Source organism: Suncus etruscus, chromosome 3, assembly GCF_024139225.1.
Source record: "Suncus etruscus isolate mSunEtr1 chromosome 3, mSunEtr1.pri.cur, whole genome shotgun sequence".
In the NCBI taxonomy this organism is placed as follows: Eukaryota; Metazoa; Chordata; class Mammalia; order Eulipotyphla; family Soricidae; genus Suncus; species Suncus etruscus.
This window is the reverse complement of record NC_064850.1, coordinates 106,806,561-106,826,683: the sequence shown is the minus strand read 5'-3', so window position 1 is coordinate 106,826,683 and position 20,123 is coordinate 106,806,561. Positions and strand designations below refer to the sequence as shown.

The window sequence follows — 20,123 nt, the reverse complement described above, 5'->3', positions numbered from 1 at the left end:
TCAAATCCTAGCATCCCATATGGTTTTCCGAGCATGCCAGGAGCCATTTCTGAATTCAGAGCCAAGAGTAACCCCTGAACTCTGCAGGGTGTGGTCCAAAACCCCCAAAATAAATGCTTTTAGTTTCTAAAAATATATTTTACAAAAATAATTTTATGTTTTCCTACAGTTATAACTATATAATTTTATTATATATTTTAATAATTTTAATGATGACAACTGGTAATTATTATAAAAATTAAATTAATTTTATATTTTAATTATATTTTTATAAAAACTAAATTTCAGGATTTTACAATGAATTGAAGACTATGCAATCATATGGGTGTAGTATATTGCTTATCATAACATGCATAACCATAGCCCAAAAGTCCTATAAATTTGCTTTTTGTTTTATTCTGGTTTTGTTTAGTTTTGGCTCTTAACTAAGTTTCTTTTCTTTGGTCCAGGCATTCTTTTTATATTGCACTTGCTTATTTATCCTTCCTTAAAAAGTTGTGTCTCTTAATAGCCATAGATGTTTTTCTTAATATTCTATTTTAGTCCTGAGTTCTCTGTGGTTCTTTGCTACAGATGTGTGGGTGTAGCAATGGAAGCATATGTTTACTGATTATTTCCTTGATTGATCTGCCTAGTTAGCTTATATTTGAGTCTGGTTTTCTTATCTTGCATTCCCAATGCAGGCTGCCATTGTGAAAGTTATATTTATTAATCTCATTTTCTCTTTATTGCAGAACCTAGATGCTCTACATGATCATCTTGCCACTATCTACCCAGGCATGCGTGCACCTTCCTTTAGGTGTACTGATGCAGAAAAGGGAAAGGGACTCATTTTGCACTATTACTCTGAACGGGAAGGACTTCAGGATATTGTCATTGGAATCATTAAAACAGTAGCTCAGCAAATCCATGGCACTGAAATTGACATGAAGGTAATGCTCCAAAGACTTCTGAAAACACATGGCATTGAATCTTCAAAATGGCACTCTTCATTTTTTATTTTTTTGGCACTCTTCATTTTAACTTTAGTTTTCTATATTTTTATTTTTTTTACTAATGTTAGGGCCTCACTACAGATATATTTAGGCCATATTAGTGACAACACAAGCAAGTTTTCCATATTTGGAATTGAAATGTATTTTACATGATGCTATTTTTTTTCTTGTCGCAGAATATTTTTCTGTCTAGCTATGGATTTCTTAAATTCAGGTTGTTTTGCACATGGCATGGCAGAGCTGTGGTGATCAGAATACAAAAAGCACACTCTACTATATGTTAAGTCAATTTCTGAGCTATTGTAAAACTAAATACTTTATACCGATATACATTCATTTGCCAATTTTTTTTACTGCCCACGAAATAGAGGTAGAATAGTTCATGCTGTTAACTAAAAGTTGTTTATTAGGGAAGGAAGCCAGATCTCATATTTTAAAAATGTGTTGCTAAGTACCCTGTTAGTTTTGAGTAGTCATTGAACGAGTTGATCTAGGAATGGCTCATTGACTGCAGCCAGAGAGCCTGGGTGGGGAAACTGTCCTCAAAAAATAGAGAGTTTATCCCTTTGTTTGGCATTACCAAAGCTAATCTGTAAACAAGACATTGCTCGGCATCCCTCTGGCTCAATTTTTGCGACCAGCCTTCTAGATAGAGATCAAAGTTATCAATCTGATTGTCTTTATTGTGGTAAATTACCACAAAACATGAATTTTGGGGTTGTCCTGAATGGTTCTCAGGGTGTCCAAGGAATTTTTTTTATTTTCCCCAAAGGATATCTTATAAGCATCACCAGGTACTCCCCTGTATCAGCTTTCTTGGCAACCACAGATCAAAATTGTTTCTAAGCTGTTTTGAATATTTCATATAAATGAAATCAGTGCAAAGGCATGAGGATGAAATGCAGCTAGCATTGTTTTTCTGACCCACATGGTCTCTCCAAGTGAGCTGTTTTTTGTCTGTCCAGTCTAGTCTTCAGCAGTCCATCTGCGTCCCTATGTTTGAGAAAAGAGGGGAGAAGAAGAACATATTTCCTTCCTATAAAATATGAGTCATCACTTGCTTAGCTCTCTAGTCATGTCCTAATGCATGTGGCAAGTTCAAATTTTAAAGTACCATTTTGGTTCGCTTTGTCTTTAAGCCACACCTGGCAGTGCACAGAGCTTACTTGTGGCTCTGTATTCAGGGATCACTACTGCAGCTCAAGGGACCACATGAAGGTACTGGGGATCAAACCAGTATTGGTTACATGCAAACAAGCCTGTACTATCTCTTCAGTCCCAAACGTTAAGTTTCACACAAAATTTAAAATTATAACAGTATAAGTGGATTCTATTATAAATGTAGCAAATATAATTTATCAAGTAATTCTGCCATAGGTTTCAGCTTTATTTCTTTCAGGAATTGGTGTCAAGTCTGCCTGGGCATTTATTGGAGAGTCACTTGTACATCCATGATTTTACTGTAACTTAGAAACTAGAATCGTGTGTGACTTGATATTATCTAATCCAGAAATATTTAAATATCAGCATCTTATAAAAGGAGTAGAATCAATGTTTAATAGAACAGAAGATAATACAGTGATTATGACATGTGCCTAATATACACTTTACCTAGGTTTGACTTGTGGAACCAAATGGTTTCCCTCCCTCCCGGCCTCCTGCCCCCCAACCCCCGCAAGTCAGGTGTAGCTCCTAAGCACTGCAGCTCCAAAGTACTGTGCTGCCCTGGGAGGGCCCGGCACTGTTACCCCAAATGTGTCCCAAGCACTGCAGGGCCTGAGCAGTTCGCATTCCCGGGGCCCTTGCACAGATTTTATTTACCATATTTTTCACTCTATAAGATGCATCTGACCACAAGTCCACATAGTTTTAGATGTTCTCCTCCCCTGCACTTAGGCTTCAACTCCAGGCAGCATTTGCTCCATAAGATGCACTTTGGGGGGAGAAAGGTATGTTCAAAAAAGCTTAGAAACAATATAGATCTCTGATTGCCAGGAAAGCTGATTATTGGGTGTACCTGGTAACACAGGATATCCTTTGAGGGAAATAAAAATATTTCTTGGACACTCTGAGAACAATCTAGGACGGCCTCCAAATTTATGTTTTGAGGTAATTTACCACAATAAAGATAATCAGATTGATACCTTTGGTCTCTATCTAGAAGGCTGTTTGCAAAAAGTGAGCCATGTTCAAAAAGCGATGCTGAGCCATGTCTTGGTTACAGATTAGCTTTGGCAATGCAAAACAAGGGGATAAACTGGCCATTTATTGAGAACAGTTTCTGCTCCCCCATCCTGGCTCCAGACACATGAGCCATTATTTACATTAACAGGTACATTAAGGAGAGTTAGCAGGTACATCAAAAAATTATCATTACCAATTAGCAGTCATCTTTAATGTATAATATAAAATCATGTGATTGTTTTTTTTTTTAGTCTAGGTGCATATTTGCTGCCCAGAATAAATCAACTACCCTAACATGTTTTATTTTATTCTTGGCTGTGGCCTGGGTGCAGGTTTTGCTGCCTTCATGTTTAAACTAGCTAAACTTGTTTTACCCAAGGGACTATCCCAGCCTTGGGTTTCTGTTCAGGGAACACTTTCTCACAATGTTTGTTTAAGAAGCTCATTTGAATTGAACCAAATTATTTTATTCCTTTTATTTCTAATCTTAGATTGTGAAACTAGCGAAACACACCACATCTACTGAGCAAGGCAGACTCTGGGTTTTTGAAATACTGTTTTTATTCTTGGTTTTGACTTTTATTTATCCAAGCAGAGTAAGAAACAGGTGCTTTCAGTAGCCTCAGGGCAGTTGGAGGAATAGAAATTAGGACAGTCTGGTTATAAGAGCTGTTGACATCAGAGGTTGACAGAATTAGCACATTAATAACATTCACATTTTTACTTTACTGTGTGGTCCATGATACATAAAGTCCTATTTTGTCTTGTGACCTTCATATATTTAAATATTCTGATACATATTTCTGGAATATATTTCTTTTTTTACATTTCACTTCAAAGCTATTTTTTATTTCTTAAAGTATTTTATGTTGAGTCTATATGTTTAATTAAGTCTGAGGTCACAACATAACCATATAAGAAATATTACAGCTGTGGCCAAAGTGATAGCACAATGGCAGGATATTTGCGTTGCATTTATACAACGGTGGGTGGACAAACCTGGGTTTGGTTTCAGGAATCCCATATGGTACCTGAGCCTGCCAAGAACGATTTCTGAGCACAGAGCCAGAAGTAACTCTTGAGTGCCACTGGCTGTAGCCATAAACAAAAGAAAGAAAAAAAGGAAAGGAAAGGAAAGGGAAAAGGAAAGGAAAGGAAAGGAAAGGAAAGGAAAGGAAAGGAAAGGAAAGGAAAGGAAAGGAAAGGAAAGGAAAAAAAGGAAAGGAAAGGAAAGGAAAAAGGAAAGGAAAGGAAAGGAAAGGAAAGGAAAGGAAAGGAAAGGAAAGGAAAGGAAGGAAAGGAAAGGAAAGGAAAGGAAAAGGAAAGGAAAGGAAAGGAAAGGAAAGGAAAGGAAAGGAAAGGAAAGGAAAGGAAAGGAAAGGAAAGGAAATGAAAGGATAGGAAAGGAAAAAGGTAAGAAGGAAAGGAAAGAAAAAGGAAAGAAGGAAAGAAGGAAATGAAAGAAAAAAGGAAAGAAGGAAAGGAAAGAAAAAAGAAAAGAAGGAAAGGAAAGGAAAGGAAAAGAAAGGAAAGGAAAGGAAAAGAAAGGAAAGGAAAAAGGAAAAAAAAGAGAAAGAAAAGAAATCATTTACATTAGCTCTAACCTGCCACTGGGTGTAGCCGTAAACCAAATAAAACAAAAGAAAAGAAAAGAAAAAAAGGGGAGAGGAGAGGAGGGGAGGGGAGGAAAGGGGAGGAGAAGGGAGAGGAGAAGAGAAAATAATATCATTTACATTAGCTCTAACCTGTTCTTATATTTGAGAGTTTATTGTAATGAAGTGAAATATTAAAAAAAAAGAAACAAAATAAGACCCATTTTTACTTCTGTTCTTTTGCATTTGGATTTGACTAGTTGAGACAGACCTTTTCTGTCTAATAATTCATGCTAATTAGTATTTTTTTAACACAAAGGAACAAATACTTGCTATTCTCTGTTTTATTAATAAATTATTGATTTTTTTCACAATTGAGGTTGCTTATATATAATGAATTTCTAGGCTTGGGAGTAGATCAAAGAAAATATACTTTTGTTGTTGTTGTTATTGTTTGTTTTTTTAGTTTAGCCCTGGCAATGCTCAGAAATTATTCCTAGCTCTGCTTCTGGGAATTACTCCTGACAGTGCTCAGAGAGACCACATGAAATACTGGTAAATGAACCTGGGTTGGCCATATGCAAGGCAAGTGCCCTACCCATTGTCCATCTCTCCAGCTCTGAAGATATACCTTTAGAAGGGACTTTTAATGCATGCTATAAATCTCCCTTTCAGAAAGATTAGATCAATCTATGTGCCCAATAGTGCCTTTTGAATTGACTCTCTCTGTTTACTACAAAATTTGGTTTATGCACTTGAGATGTTTGTCTATAGATGACATAATTAATGACAATGAGTGAATTTTAGATATGTATGCCTATTACTTAAATAATAATTTTAAATAAGAAAATTAAATTGTGCCACTCCATATGATCTTTAGGTCATTTGCTATATGGTGTTCAAGATAGATGATGCTGAGCCCATCAAGAGTTTGTTTCTTCACATTTTGCCTAACAGACTAGGGGGGCTCATTAGGGGATGATATTTAATTTACATTTTTTCTGTATATAATTATTTAATCTTCATATTTTATATATCAGTGCACATAAATAGTATGATATTTTGGATATGAGTAGTATTGGCACATGTTTAAATGTTCTGGTAAGTCTTCTAAATACAACTCTCCAACCCAGTGTTTTAGATATTTATGTCTGATTTCAGTTGAAATGCAGATAATTCACACTAGTTTTCCTGCTGATATCCAGGTTATTCAGCAAAGAAATGAAGAATGTGATCACACCCAGTTTTTAATTGAAGAAAAAGAATCAAAAGAGGAGGATTTTTATGAAGATCTTGACAGATTTGAAGAAAATGGAACCCAGGAATCACGTATCAGTCCATATACTTTCTGTAAAGCTTTTCCTTTTCACATCATCTTTGATCGGGACTTAGTGATTACTCAGTGTGGCAATGCTATCTATCGTGTGCTCCCCCAGGTACGTCAGAATCCCGGGGAGCTGAGGTGAAAATATCAAACAGGGCCATGTAGAGTTAGCCTCTTTATTTAATATAGCATGACATATCCACATAATCTGTGAATAGTCCAGATGTTTTTTGGGGGAGGAGCCACAGGCACAGCACTCAAAGATCACTCCTGGCTTTGCACTCAGAAGTCATTCCTGGTAGGCTCTGTGGACCATAAAGGATGCTGGAGTTCAAACCTGAGTCTGTTTCTAGTTGGCTGCATACAAGGCAACACCCTACACACTGTGCGATTGCTCCAGCCCCAGTCCAGATGTTTAAATTTTGATCTATGTGTGTGCGGTATGGCTTTCTTCAGATATGTTTTCTAAAATCAGAGGGGAAGTTAAATGTAGAAAACATATTTGTGTTAGGAGTAAAAGTACAGCAAGAAACAATCAGTTGCCAATTATGCATTTATTCATTGAATAATAGTCATTGGACACCTATAGCAGATAACTTTCAATGTAAACAGACAGATAAAAGGATGTTCTAAAATTACTAAAGAGAATGAAAGGCCAAGAATGTGGTTTTGTGGTAGAGTGCATGATGCCCCCAACATATGAGACCCTAAATTTCATTTTTAGTACAAACTCCCCCCCAAAAAAAGTATCTTGGGGAGTTTCATAGAACAAAATGTATAAAATAATAATGTTTTCCTTCTACAATTTTTTGTTTGTGGCCTAGGGCCTCAAATCTGTAATATATGCATTCTAACATAAAACAGTAATTCCAACATAACTTTTGGAGTTGCACATGACATATGTCTAGAAATGAATGACATCTGACCTTTTGCTCGTAAAATTAAAAGGACACAATTAATTCAGAATAATTCAAATGGGATAGAATATAAAACTATAAATCTGGAAACAAAATAAGAGTACAGCCTCAGAGACCAGCTCTGCATTTCTCTGATTATGTTATCTTCATTTCATGGTATGTTTGTCAACACAGTTCTTTGACTCTGCCTATTTTTCTTTTGTCTCATTATTCGGATAGAAAGCACATGAAAAATATATAGTCATATTCCTGATCCATAATGAGTAGTCAGATGTTATTATTATCTCTTAATCAATCTTGAATTTTTGATATGTACATTTCAAAGCTATAGATATTGATACTTCAAGCCATATTTTAAAGAATAAGTTACTTTATAAAAACCATTTCTATTTACCTATTTTTAGTTTTATAATTGAATATTAATATCCTGGTTCATATTATATTACATGTTTATACAAAAGTTGATTTGATGGCTTTAAACATGGAGTTGCATAGGTCAAGATAAGTTCATAGTTTGGATATCTTTCATACATATTTATATTTATATTATAAATATTATTTAGCTATTTTAATATAACAATTGTTATCAAGTTATTAAAGTTATTTGATTACTTAAATTTTTGTTTATTTATTTTCTATATTTTAGCTTCAACCTGGGAACTGTAGCCTTTTATCTGTTTTCTCTCTGGTTCGGCCTCATATTGACATAAGTTTCCATGGAATCCTTTCACACATCAATACAGTTTTTGTATTGAGAAGCAAGGTAATCAAATTAATATTTTATTAAAGTGAGCATATTGTAGGAGGGGAAATTAGCGACAATTACATTCTATGAGATGGGAATGTGTAGAAGAATGTGTTGAAAACATCATCAAAGCCAGTTTTATTTCAAAATAAGTGCTACTGGTTTTTGGTGTGAGGGGCCTTGGAACTTTTATCAGCTGATCAGAATTAGCAAGAGTAAGTTTTAGGTGATGACTTGTTGGAAGTACCTTATTCTCTATAGTAATATTTACATCTACACAGTTGCAGTATCCTACTTTAAATATCAGAAGAGTAACTGATAAAAATACAAAGTCAGGGGCTGGAATGGTGGCACAGAGGTAGGGTGTTTGCCTTGTATGCGGCTGACCTAGGTTCAATCCCCTGGCGTCCCATATGGTCCCCCAAAGCCAGGGAAGATTTCTGAGCACATACCCAGGAGTAATACCTGAGTGTCGCTGGGTGTGGCCCAAAAACAAAAACAAAAGAATACAAAGTCAGTGATATAGCATTCTGTAATCTGTTTTTCACCCTTAGCATTTTTTTTGTGGGGAAATTCAGTTTAACGATTCAATCATTGGCTTATTCAGAGGCCTGAGAGATAGTACAGCTGTTCAGGTGCTTGCCTTGCACTTGATCAGCTCAGATTCTATCCCTGGCATTCTATATGATCCCCCAAACATTCCAGGATTGAGTGCAGTGAGGAGTAACCTCTGACCACCAGCCAGGTGAAGCTAAAAAACAAACAAACAAACAAATAAGAATCACTGATAATTTACATACTGGCCATATCTCATCATTTCTGGTTTGGGGATATACATAGCAAAATAGTCTGTACTAGAGTATATACGTTGTCCTCTTTTGTCATCCCAAAAGGTCTTATTTTTGCATGTTTTATATAATTAGAATTCAATCCTTTCTGCTGCTCCAAGAATATAAGGAGAACAGAAGTCTTGCTTTATTCTATAATAGAAGCTGATAAATATTGTAGCCACATGAAAAATCAGAAATAAAATACAGAAGTTTTAAAGGAGGGGAAAGCTTTTTAAACAATTGATAGGATTCTGGTGGGATGCCATCTGTTGTAACCAGAGCACATGCTTCTTTCTGATTTTTTAATTTTATTTTTATCTCTTATCTTTATTCTTTATTAAATTTTTGTATCTTTATTTAAACACCACGATTGCAAACTGTGGTTGGGATTTAGTCACAAAAAGAACACCCCCCTTCACCAGTGCAACATTTCTACCACCAATGCATCCCATATCCCTCCACCCACACCCCCTGCCTGTATTCGAGACAGGCATTCTACTTTTCTCACTCATTAACATTGTTATGGTATTTGTTAGTGACCTGACTCACGATATGAAGCTCACCTCAAGAAGGGGTAAGTGCAGTTAGAACTCCTTCTGAGTTTTTATTCCCTTTATAGTGGTAGATAAGATATGTGTGTCATTTTTTTAAATTATTAGGTAGGAATAAAGATATTGATTGATGAATATATATTTCCTTTTTAAGGAAGGGTTGTTGGATGTAGAAAAATTAGAATGTGAGGATGAATTGACTGGGACAGAAATCAGCTGCTTACGTCTCAAAGGTCAAATGATCTACTTACCTGAAGCAGATAGCATACTTTTCCTGTGTTCACCAAGGTAATACGTTCTACTTTATTAATAATAGATATGAGTATTTACTACTTACAATGAATTCAATGACTTTTAACTCAGTAGTAGAATCATATTCTGAAGTATATATAATTACGTCCCATATCCTTGTGATACAGCTCTCTATAAAAGAATAATTTTACTTAATATTTATAGTAAAATTAAAAATTGTTTATTCTTTTTACTTACCATAGTTTAATCAATTTGTGTAATATATGTGATAGTAAATCATAAGAAAACTAATTTGCATTTAGTTATTTCTATAACTTTATATCTTCCAAAAATCATATAGAAAAGCTATTCCATAAAACTTTTATTATAGCAGATATCCATGAGCACCAAGAAATGAATGCTTTATTATTCTTGCATTTGAATAATTTCATATTTAAAATATTTAGTGTCTAAACTGTTAAATTTAAATTTATATACATTATGCTACTCAGTTTAAGCATTAGAGAAAAATAAAACTGTAGGTTGGTATTTTCCTCAGTTTACACATATTTCCCTAAAAGAAATTTAGGGATTGAAAACTAAATACATATAAATTCCCCTGAGTTGTCTCTGTATCTTGTTAATAATACTTATTTATTTTTAATTTGCTACAAGCAAAAGGGTTGCTCATTATTTTGTAACACCTTTGAGAAAAGCATACATATTATGGTGAGTGATCACCTAAAATAAAAAAAAATCTGCATTTATCCTTGTTCATAGTTCTGGACCTACTTAAATGGTACAGGAGGTTAATCTCTTGCTTTGCTTGTGTTAGCTTCAGCTGGTCCTGGTTCCAAGCCTGGCACCACATATGTTCCTCATTTTTAAGAAAAAATTTTAAATACCTTTATTTAAACACCATTATTACTAACATGACTGTAGTTGGGTTTCAGTCACAGAAAGTATACTCCTCTTCACCAGTGCAACATTCCCACCACCAATGCCACCATCTCCCTTCTCCCATATCCCCTGCCTGTATTTAAGACAGACATTTTATTTCACTTGCTCATTAACATTGTTGAGATTGTTAGTGTTCTAACTGCCCTCACCCCTCCTTGAGGTGAGCTTCATATCATGAGCCAATATTTCTGGCCCTCATCTCTGGGCATATTACAATAATATCTTTAATTTTTCTTAAAAGCCATTAGATGAGTGAGACTATTCTGTGTCTATCTCTCTTCCTCTGACTTATTTTAATCAGCATAATAGATTCCATGTCCATCCAGATATAGGAAAGTTTCATGACTTTATCTCTCCTGACAGCTGTATAATATTGCACCCGGTCAACCTGGGACAGACTGTGTTTGATCCCTAACTTCCCATATAATTCCCCCCAAGCATGCCAGGAGCAATTTCTGAGTACAGAGCCAGGAGTAACCCCTGAGCACCACCAAGTGTGGCCCCTAAACAAACAGAAACAACCTAAATCCAAAATAATATGAACACATAGGGGTGAGAGCAATATTACAGATGGGGGATATTTGCCTTGCAGGTGGCTGACCCTGGCTCAATCTCTGGCACCACTGTGGTTTCCTGAACTTGCCAGGAATAATCCCTGAGTATGACCAGGTGTAATCCCCAAACAAACAAACAAACAAACAGATAGCACATACAATATACTTTAGAAAGTCAAAAATTGATAGAATGCTTGATAAAAATGAATTATAGTCAGGTTATAAATTTTCAGTAATGTCACTCAAAGGAGAATTCCAACAGTTATAAATCATAAAATCTGAAAGGCAAGATTTAGTTCTCCAAAAGAATATTTTTGCTTATTCATGCTAATAAAGATAATTTTTCTTCCTTGTACTGTAAGGAAAATTGTTGATGTAACAAATAATAGCCTGTGCTTAATATCAACTAATATTCTCTGTATTCTCTTTTACAAGCTAATGGGATTAAAAAAGAAGTTTAGCCTGGCTAAAAAGCAAGTTCACTGTTTTTGATTAGGTTTTTAATACTATAAGAAAATAAAGTTATTCTTTTTTGCAATCTCTATTTCTTCTTCAATTGTATTTTGAGGGAGGGGTTGGGCAACACTTCGCAGTGCAGAGGGATCACTCCTGGTGGTGCTCAGGGATCATTTGCTGTGCTGGTAGCAAACCAATGTTTGGCCCTCTGGCACGCAAAAGCCTTGACACCTATACTGTAATTCCTTGCCATAAACCCAACATTCAGAACTTTAGGAAATAACAGAATGATACGCCTTCCCAGGATTCAGGGTCAGTCTTGCCACAGAGTCAAGGAGAGAGTGATTTTTGCCTTGTTTGACCACATAACAGTGTGATGAACCTGGACGACCTGACAAGGAGAGGGCTGTACCTCAGTGATATCCCTCTGCACGATGCCACACGCGACCTTGTCCTTCTGGGGGAGCAGTTCCGGGAGGAATACAAACTCACTCAGGAGCTGGAGATCCTCACAGACAGACTGCAGCTCACTTTACGGGCCCTAGAAGATGAGAAGAAAAAGACTGACACGTAAGAGCCTATGGTTAAAGAAGGATTGGTTCAGATAGGGATAGGTAGTATGTGTCTGTGGATACTGAATTAAACTTGTAAACAATGGTAGGTGATGTTGACGTTAATTCACTTAAACAAATACTTGATGTGTGTATATTATATAGCCTTGTTGTGTTATTAATCAAAAGTACTAAATGACAATAAATGTGTAAGGGATTTTTATTCAGGTCCTTGTGTTTCTATTTTTACTTATTTTATCTTTGGTTTTTGTTAATACCAGACTGTACTCAGAGCTTTTTCCTGGCCTTCTGCTTAGAGATCACTCCTGGTGAGGCTTGGGGTACAAGGGCTGGAACCCTTGTCAGTTGCCTGCAAGGCAAGCACCCTACCCACTATACTATTTCTCCAGCCCTAGTACTTATTTTTAATGCTCATATAATAGGAATCTATCTTGTCAGAGAATTAAAATGATCCTCTTTACTTCCATAAGAGTTACAATACTTGAAAGCCCAAAATATTAGTAACAACACTTTCTGTATTTTTCTCCCACTCATGCACTTGTGATTCCCTATGGAACGATAGTACTCCTCAGAAATATATCAGCTAAATAGTCATGAATAGCATGAGTGATCTAGAAAACCTCATTTTAAACTGCTCTCTTCACTTGCAGACTTTTAATCCACTCGGTTTTATACTTGGCATGTTGAAGCTGAAAGCATCTTTGTTTCTTTTGGGACCACTTTACTTCTTTGAACAGTCCCCTTTGGGAGGGTTGTTTTGCTCTGTTTTGTTTTGTGGCCACACCTGGCAGTACAAAGGCACTGGTTTGTGCTTAGGTGTCACTCCTCACAGTTTTTAAGGGACCTCCTTATAGAATGCCAGGGATTTAACCCAGGTGTATCATGACCAAGTCAAGTGCAGTACCAACTACTCATGTCCTCCTTACCCCCTCTTTTTAGCTAAGACTTTTTGTAAACTCAGAAAGAGTATAGGGAAAGTCTGAATATATATTTTCATTATTTGGGGTAAAAACTCAAAATAATACTTTATTACTACCTGATAAACGATCCATGAAAAAATAGTACACTTTATGAAGCCTGTAAGAAAATGCTTTGAAGGCTCATTCTCTTATGGGTCTATAAATGTGTGCTAATCAGCTTTCTGCTATGGGAACTATGTTAGAAAACCATCTGGCATTCTTTCTTAGCTATTTAGTTTCGAAGCTGATTTAACTGTAAGCCATCTACTTTTAATTTGCTTTAAATCTAAGTGCTCTAACGTTCACTTTTATTATTCAAGTATTTTATTAAAGATTCTCTATTTAAAACCTGAGTAGAATGTGGGACAGTGGTAAAGTGCCTGCTGTGTATACAAAAGGACTGCTCCTTAGGACAAGGAATTGTTGAAAACAAAAGACTGGAAAGCACAGTATGTCCTCTGGCAACTGGGAAGAAAAAGGCTGAGAGTGTGATTCTTTGGGTTCTGACTTAAAGCTCCCAGGTTTCTGCTCCCATCCCTTTATAGCTGGAACCTTCATTCTGCACTGCTTCCCATTCTGCTTCCTTCATGATCCCTATGCCATTTAAAATATGCCAATATACTCAAATCCTGTCTAGTTAGACCAGTTTCTGCTTCTGTTATCAGTGACTTCCATGGAGGAAGCTCTGAATGAGCCCAGAGGAAAGCCAGCTGTTTTAATAGTACTTTACAACAACTGAGACACATTTTTATTTTAGAGACAGATATGTTTCTGGTTTGTGTTATTAATGAAAAGATTTACAGGCTGATAACAACAACTATCATATAGTGAATGTGGGATCAGAAGTCAAGGCTACCATTTAGCTTCTAGTTTCTAGTTCTTGATTTTGTTTGCTTGGCATATTTTTATTTGATTTGAAGAGATTTGACCTCAGACTATGTTTATGTGATTAAACATTACAAATGTGTTTACTTATAAATAGTATGCATATCTAAAGAAAAAATTTAAGTGTACTAGAAATCCAAATCTGTATAATGCAAGTGACATTACTGTTGTCAAAATTGGACAGAAGAAGCAGTTACATTCACCTCAGCAGGACTTAGTATAACTTTTGCTCCAAATTGCCCAACAGGTTGCTATATTCTGTCCTTCCTCCTTCTGTGGCCAATGAACTGAGACACAAGCGGCCTGTGCCTGCCAAGAGATATGATAATGTCACCATCCTATTCAGTGGCATTGTGGGTTTCAATGCTTTCTGTAGCAAACACGCTTCTGGAGAGGGGGCCATGAAGATTGTCAACCTTCTCAATGATCTCTACACCAGATTTGATACTCTGACGGACTCCCGGAAAAATCCATTTGTTTATAAGGCAAGTCCCCAGCAGAGCTTCTGACGACATTCACAGTGTTGAGACTGTGTACTTGCTCACTCTGAATGTAGACATTGTCTTCACATTTTTTTAGCATTTTCTTCAGTGATTCCCTCTTGTTATATAGTATTTTCTTTCTTGTAACCAAAGAGAATGGAACAGATGATTACCTTGTTCAAAATAAATATTCAGCAGCTTTTATACAATTATATTAATAAGAATCTGAAATTTGTTTTTCACATGTCTTATAAGTGTCTGATTATTTTTAATGCCCTGAAAGAGACTTTTTTCTTACTAAGTTATATAGATGCTTTGTCCAGTGAAGCATTCTAAGCATAAGAAGGGGATGGGTGACCAATTGACTTGTAGATGAATCAACCTAAGTATATTAATAGGGCATGTGTGACCTTTGCTTTACTCAGAAACAAATACAATATGAGACAAGTGAAATCAGTGGATATTAAAAAGACCATTCCCAAGCATCTGGAATAATAAATAGTGCCACAGAGACTATTTATTTTATGTATGCTTTCAATTACAGTGTAACACTTTGGGGGCACTTCATATATAGAAATGCTTGATGTCTGTTATAAATCATTGAACTTCAGGCAGTGGTTTTTGTACCATCATAGCATCACTCTCTTAAAAAAAACAAGGTTATAAATTGTATAACTTGATCAAGAAATGATAAAAGAAGTGAGGATTTACTAGAGGAAAGTAGTACTGTCTCACTCTCTGTAACAAGTGATCTAATGCCTACCATTAAAGTAATTCTAAGGATAATCTTGATGAAGTTGAATGGTTATAAAATCAAAGACCTAGGAACATCAAGTTTAAAATTACTGATAGTACTGAGAGAACACGGCTGGCATTAAGGTGACCAAGGAAACAATGTGCTTCTGCTAACCATTGAACATCTGTCTCAATGACTGTTTTCGTGCTAGGTTGAGACTGTTGGTGATAAGTATATGACAGTGAGTGGTTTGCCAGAACCATGCATCCACCATGCACGATCTATCTGCCACTTGGCTTTGGACATGATGGAAATTGCTGGCCAGGTTCAAGTAGATGGAGAATCTGTTCAGGTTAGTAAATATATATTTTATATTTATATAAATATATTATATAATAAATATAAAATATAATACACTAATCATTTAATTATATATTATATTTTAATATTATTTAACATTAATATTAATTAGTATTAAAATATTGAATTAATATTAAAATTTTAAAAATATTTTAACTTATGACATTAAAATATTATTGATATGACTATTAAAATAACATTAAAATATTAATACCAACTAATATTAAAATATGATATATTAGTTAGTTAATATAGTAATAAGTAATATATATAATATAATATAAAATGAATAAATATAATAACTAAATATATATTTATAATATATATTAGACATGATAGGCCTTTATAGACAACTGATTTGTATTCTTGACCAAGAAATTATCAATATATATAAGGAAAGCAAAATTTCTGATAATGTATTGAACCCATGTACTCATGCTATTAATTTTATCCATAGAAATGGAATATCAATCAACCAATTTGAAATTACTTAGCCTTTTATATAGACTGGAAGCCAAGAGGGTAAAATAAAATCACTTGTCCCTTTGGGTCATATTGGGGGTCTCCCAAATAAAGCTCCTGTGATATTCACGATATTCAGCTGAATCAGTGCTAAGCCTGGCAATGCAGTATTGTCCAGAGTAACCATATCTGGAGGTAACCAGGACAGTGCCTATTCCTGCCTTGGGGCCTTTAATGCTATACCTGGGGCCCCCAAGTGCTAGGAATTGAATCCCATCCATGCACAGATTAAGCTCCCTCGCTGCACTGCCTCTGAGCTGTCATGTTGGCCAGTTTCTGGTTCATTTTTAGAAATCTCTTTTCTGTGTTTCAGACAGAATGTTTCTTTTGGAAAATGAATATTTTTGCAGGATTTTGGTTTTGTTTGTTTTATACTTAAAGTCCCAGTTGAAGTTTTTTAGGATTGGATATTTATAACTATAAATCACCAGGAGTATATCTGTGAGCTAAGTAGACACAGCAGAGCTCTGATTTCTGCAGATAACAATCGGGATCCACACTGGAGAGGTTGTGACAGGGGTCATTGGCCAGAGAATGCCTCGCTACTGTCTTTTTGGCAATACTGTAAACCTCACAAGCAGAACGGAAACCACTGGAGAAAAGGGAAAAATAAATGTATCCGAATATACATACAGGTAAGAGATCACGTTGGTATTTCCAAATTCACAAGAAAAATGTCTTTTTGTCACTTTACTATCTAATGTCACCTGATTGAAAAGATGGTGTCAGTATTTCTATGGAACATGCTTCTTATGCCCTCTGAACAATTTCTGTTGAAATAATTATGACAATTTTGGGATGATCTTTAAACACTACTTTAATATATGTCCTTACTGTCTCAATTTATAACTTTGGTCTTTTTGCTTTCTCCACATATCTGATCTTCCTGCCCATCTCCTGCCTCATAGATGTCTTATGACCCCAGAAAACTCTGATCCTCAATTCCACTTGGAACACAGAGGCCCAGTGTCCATGAAGGGCAAAAAGGAACCAATGCAAGTTTGGTTTCTCTCCAGAAAAAATACAGAAACAGAGGTATGACTAATCAGTATAATTCGTTTTTTAAAAATGAGTATAAACATAGGAGCATATTCATGGACAGTGTTTTCTTTAGAAAGAATTCTTGTTTATAACAATGAACTTTTAAGTATAAAAATTTCTGACCCATGTAGATGCCAGTTTGAACAATAAACACTTCTCAAGGGATACTAGTCTGTCGCATTCTTGTTCTGAAATGGAGCTGATGCCCAAGGTGCCAACAGGGAGACCACCTACTATTTTATCTTGTTATTTTTTACTAATTTAGCTCTAAATGAGGTGGTAAAAGGATTTCCTGCCTCTCTCCATTCAGCCTCCAGTTCTCCTAACATCACCATCAGAGCCTAGTCATAGAAGTGCCTTTTCTTTGTTGATTTGGTGCCGCAGTCAACAATACTCAGGGTTTACTCCTTGCTCTGTGCTAAAGGATCAGTCCTAATGGTACTAGAGGAGTTTCTATGGTAATGATAATTTAATCCAGGTTGGCTGTATGCCAAGAAAAGTGTCCTACCTGCTATGCTCTTTCTATTCTACCCCAAGGAATGGCAGGTAAGAGGAGGTGTCTTTTTTTGTTGTTTTGTTTTTTGGGCCAAACCCAGTGGCGCTCAGGGTTTACTCCTGGATATGCGCCCAGAAATTGCTCCTGACTTGGGGGACTTGGGGGATTGAACCATGGCCCGTCCTAGGTTATCACCTACAAGGCAAGTAACACTTGCTCCACCATGTCTTAATAATGAAAGGTCAGATCATTTAAGCGACAAGAAGTCTCTGCCTGGAGTGATTGGAGATCTTTGGGATTGAGAGTCATCCCAGAAACAAGTAGAAACTCTCATTTCCCAGAACCAACAAGGTTTCGTAAGGCAGCTATTACTTTGCTTGTAGGGATATAGGTATTCTGCCTGGGGGAACCTGTAAACACAGGGTCCCACACTGACTCAGAGTAGGGTTACGCACACCATTTTCTACCCTACCTTTCCCACCCTGCCTCTGTTCTCTGAAGCAACTCTGCTGATTTGTTCCCATGTCATCACAGAGTCTTTAGAGGAGGTAAGATTACTTGATTATATTTTTTTTCCTATATGTATACATTCCTTCAAAATGTTTTTAAGTGTGTAACAAATCTTAAAAGAAATGAAAAACCAGCTGGTTTGAATTTAAATGACTTACGTATGGGGTGGCATGCTTGTTGAAGTTCTTTGGAACAATTAAATTCACACTGGGTGGTCCCGATTCATCCAGAGTTATGATGGAAAAGACTAGGAACACTATATAAAAGCTGCACATAGACCATTTTCTCATAAAGTACCAGAGTTTGGTGTGCTTTGTTATTACTAATAATCAGCTCTGTATTTTCCACATTTATTTTTTAAGGAAACACAGCAGGATGATAACTGAACCTTGAATGGTGGGATGAAGAGGACAGAAGATTAGGTTTCAGTGATCTATCTGCCAGCACAGGCCAAACACAGAAGCAGATTCCCCATGGATTCCAATTTTGCTTTGTCCTTTTCAATTATCTTTGGCCTTTCTTGTAGGTATATCTTTCAATGTTCACTCTTCAACTTTAGCTCTGCTTCCAGTTATTTCCCAGATTGTTCTATAATCTAAAGTTTAGCTTTAGATGTGAATGATGTGAACTTCATGTGTCTTAAAATCCACTATGAGCACTACCCAAATGGTAATTTGCACGTGGTGGGCACCCAATAAACATTTGTTGAATTGAATGAAATGAAACTGAGCAGTATTTGGCTATGTGACTAGCTAACCATGGTTTGCCAACTCTATTTAGTGATCCCCATACATGTATATTTTCATGACAATAGCCTATAACAAAGTTTATATCGTGTTGGTTGGCATATGTCATTGTAGAAATCATTTTCTAAAGGAGTGAATTCTTAGATTTAGGGGAAAATGTGATTTATTTTCAGACTTTCAAAATAATAATTAATAGAACAGGCTAAGAAAATAGTGTCTATTTTGAAGTATGCTTCTTTCCCTTTGGTAATATAGAATATACATTACTGTTATTAAAATATTTGTTTGTTCATTCAAGTCCTGTGGCAATTGTAATTCCTCCCAAATGCTATATTTTTATGTTAACCCTTGTATTACATCTTCCTAATTCCATGCAGCTGCAATTAAAAGCTGCATCTTGAGATGGTACATTAGCTTGGGAACATCTTGAGGGTCTTTCCTCATATCTAGGAATAAGAGGAAAAGAACTGCTGAGATATTTCTGTTAGTCAGAACCATACCCAGACTTTTATTCACAAAACTGAGTTTCTTTTTCTTAGCTGAGAAGCATATGACTCCATCTAGAGCTTCTGGTTAAGAAACTTTAGTTTATTTTGGCATAGAAAGCTTTCTGGTTGGGATAATTAACATGCTGTTCTTAAACGTCTTCAATAATTTATGAATGTCTATCTTTTTGAACTAGAGTGCGACTACTTTTGTGTAAAAATACCTGTCTTTATATTTAGTATTTCATATCAGCACATCAATATATGTATAAATGTTCCATGTTCATGTGTAAAAGAATTGGCAATAAATTATTTTTTCCACTTGTCTTTAGATAGTTCTTTTATTTCAATAAAATTATCTTGACATCATTGTTACCTTTTCCAGGACATTTTGTAAATGCATTTTATAACTTTCTTTATGTTTTTAGATTAATTTTGATAAAATTTTATTAAAGGAAATGCTTTAATTTTTATTATAAATTTGAATGACCCTATACAGCAAGCATATTTCTCAAAGGTTATTTTATTTTTTAGTATCATCACAGTATATTTTATTTAGTACTGGGAATTTGATTAGACCTGGGGGAGGCATAGCTACTAAGATCAGTAGGAAATGGCATGAGACCTTGAACAGTTTAGAATATTTTAGGAACGAAATATATGCATACAAATAATTACAGTGTATGGTGTTTAGTATGGTGAAAATTATTGCGGCATAAAACAAACTTAAAGAATTAGAAAATGAGAGGACATAAAAGGAGAGGAACATAGTCCACAGAGAAATAAGTAGTTTATATGATGCTAGAGTTTAAATACCTTCACTAGAAGTAGGATTCTGCCTCTGGTCCAGCAGTCAGTACTAGGTCCCCAGTTTCTCTTCTGCTTGTTCTTCACACACAAAATTGCACTAGTTTCACTGACAAGGCTGAACTTAAATGTATTTTCCTAATTTCTAAATTCAGTGAATATAATCAGTATCTCTATTATCTT

At 35.5% G+C, this 20,123-nt stretch overlaps 1 protein-coding gene across 1 annotated transcript in view; it reads left to right on the top strand.

Moving 5' to 3' along the window:
* The window catches only part of GUCY1B1 (guanylate cyclase 1 soluble subunit beta 1), a 50,403-nt gene extending 30,935 nt beyond the window's left edge, over positions 1-19,468 (top strand). Inside the window, exons 5-14 of the mRNA XM_049769616.1 lie at positions 735-932; positions 5,977-6,207; positions 7,659-7,775; positions 9,293-9,426; positions 11,712-11,909; positions 14,003-14,240; positions 15,185-15,325; positions 16,336-16,490; positions 16,764-16,890; positions 18,265-19,468. Of these exons, the coding sequence (XP_049625573.1) occupies positions 735-932; positions 5,977-6,207; positions 7,659-7,775; positions 9,293-9,426; positions 11,712-11,909; positions 14,003-14,240; positions 15,185-15,325; positions 16,336-16,490; positions 16,764-16,890; positions 18,265-18,288 (1,563 nt within the window). The 3' untranslated portion in view covers positions 18,289-19,468. The remainder of the gene's footprint in view (positions 1-734; positions 933-5,976; positions 6,208-7,658; positions 7,776-9,292; positions 9,427-11,711; positions 11,910-14,002; positions 14,241-15,184; positions 15,326-16,335; positions 16,491-16,763; positions 16,891-18,264) is intronic.
* The last annotated feature ends 655 nt before the right edge of the window (positions 19,469-20,123 follow it).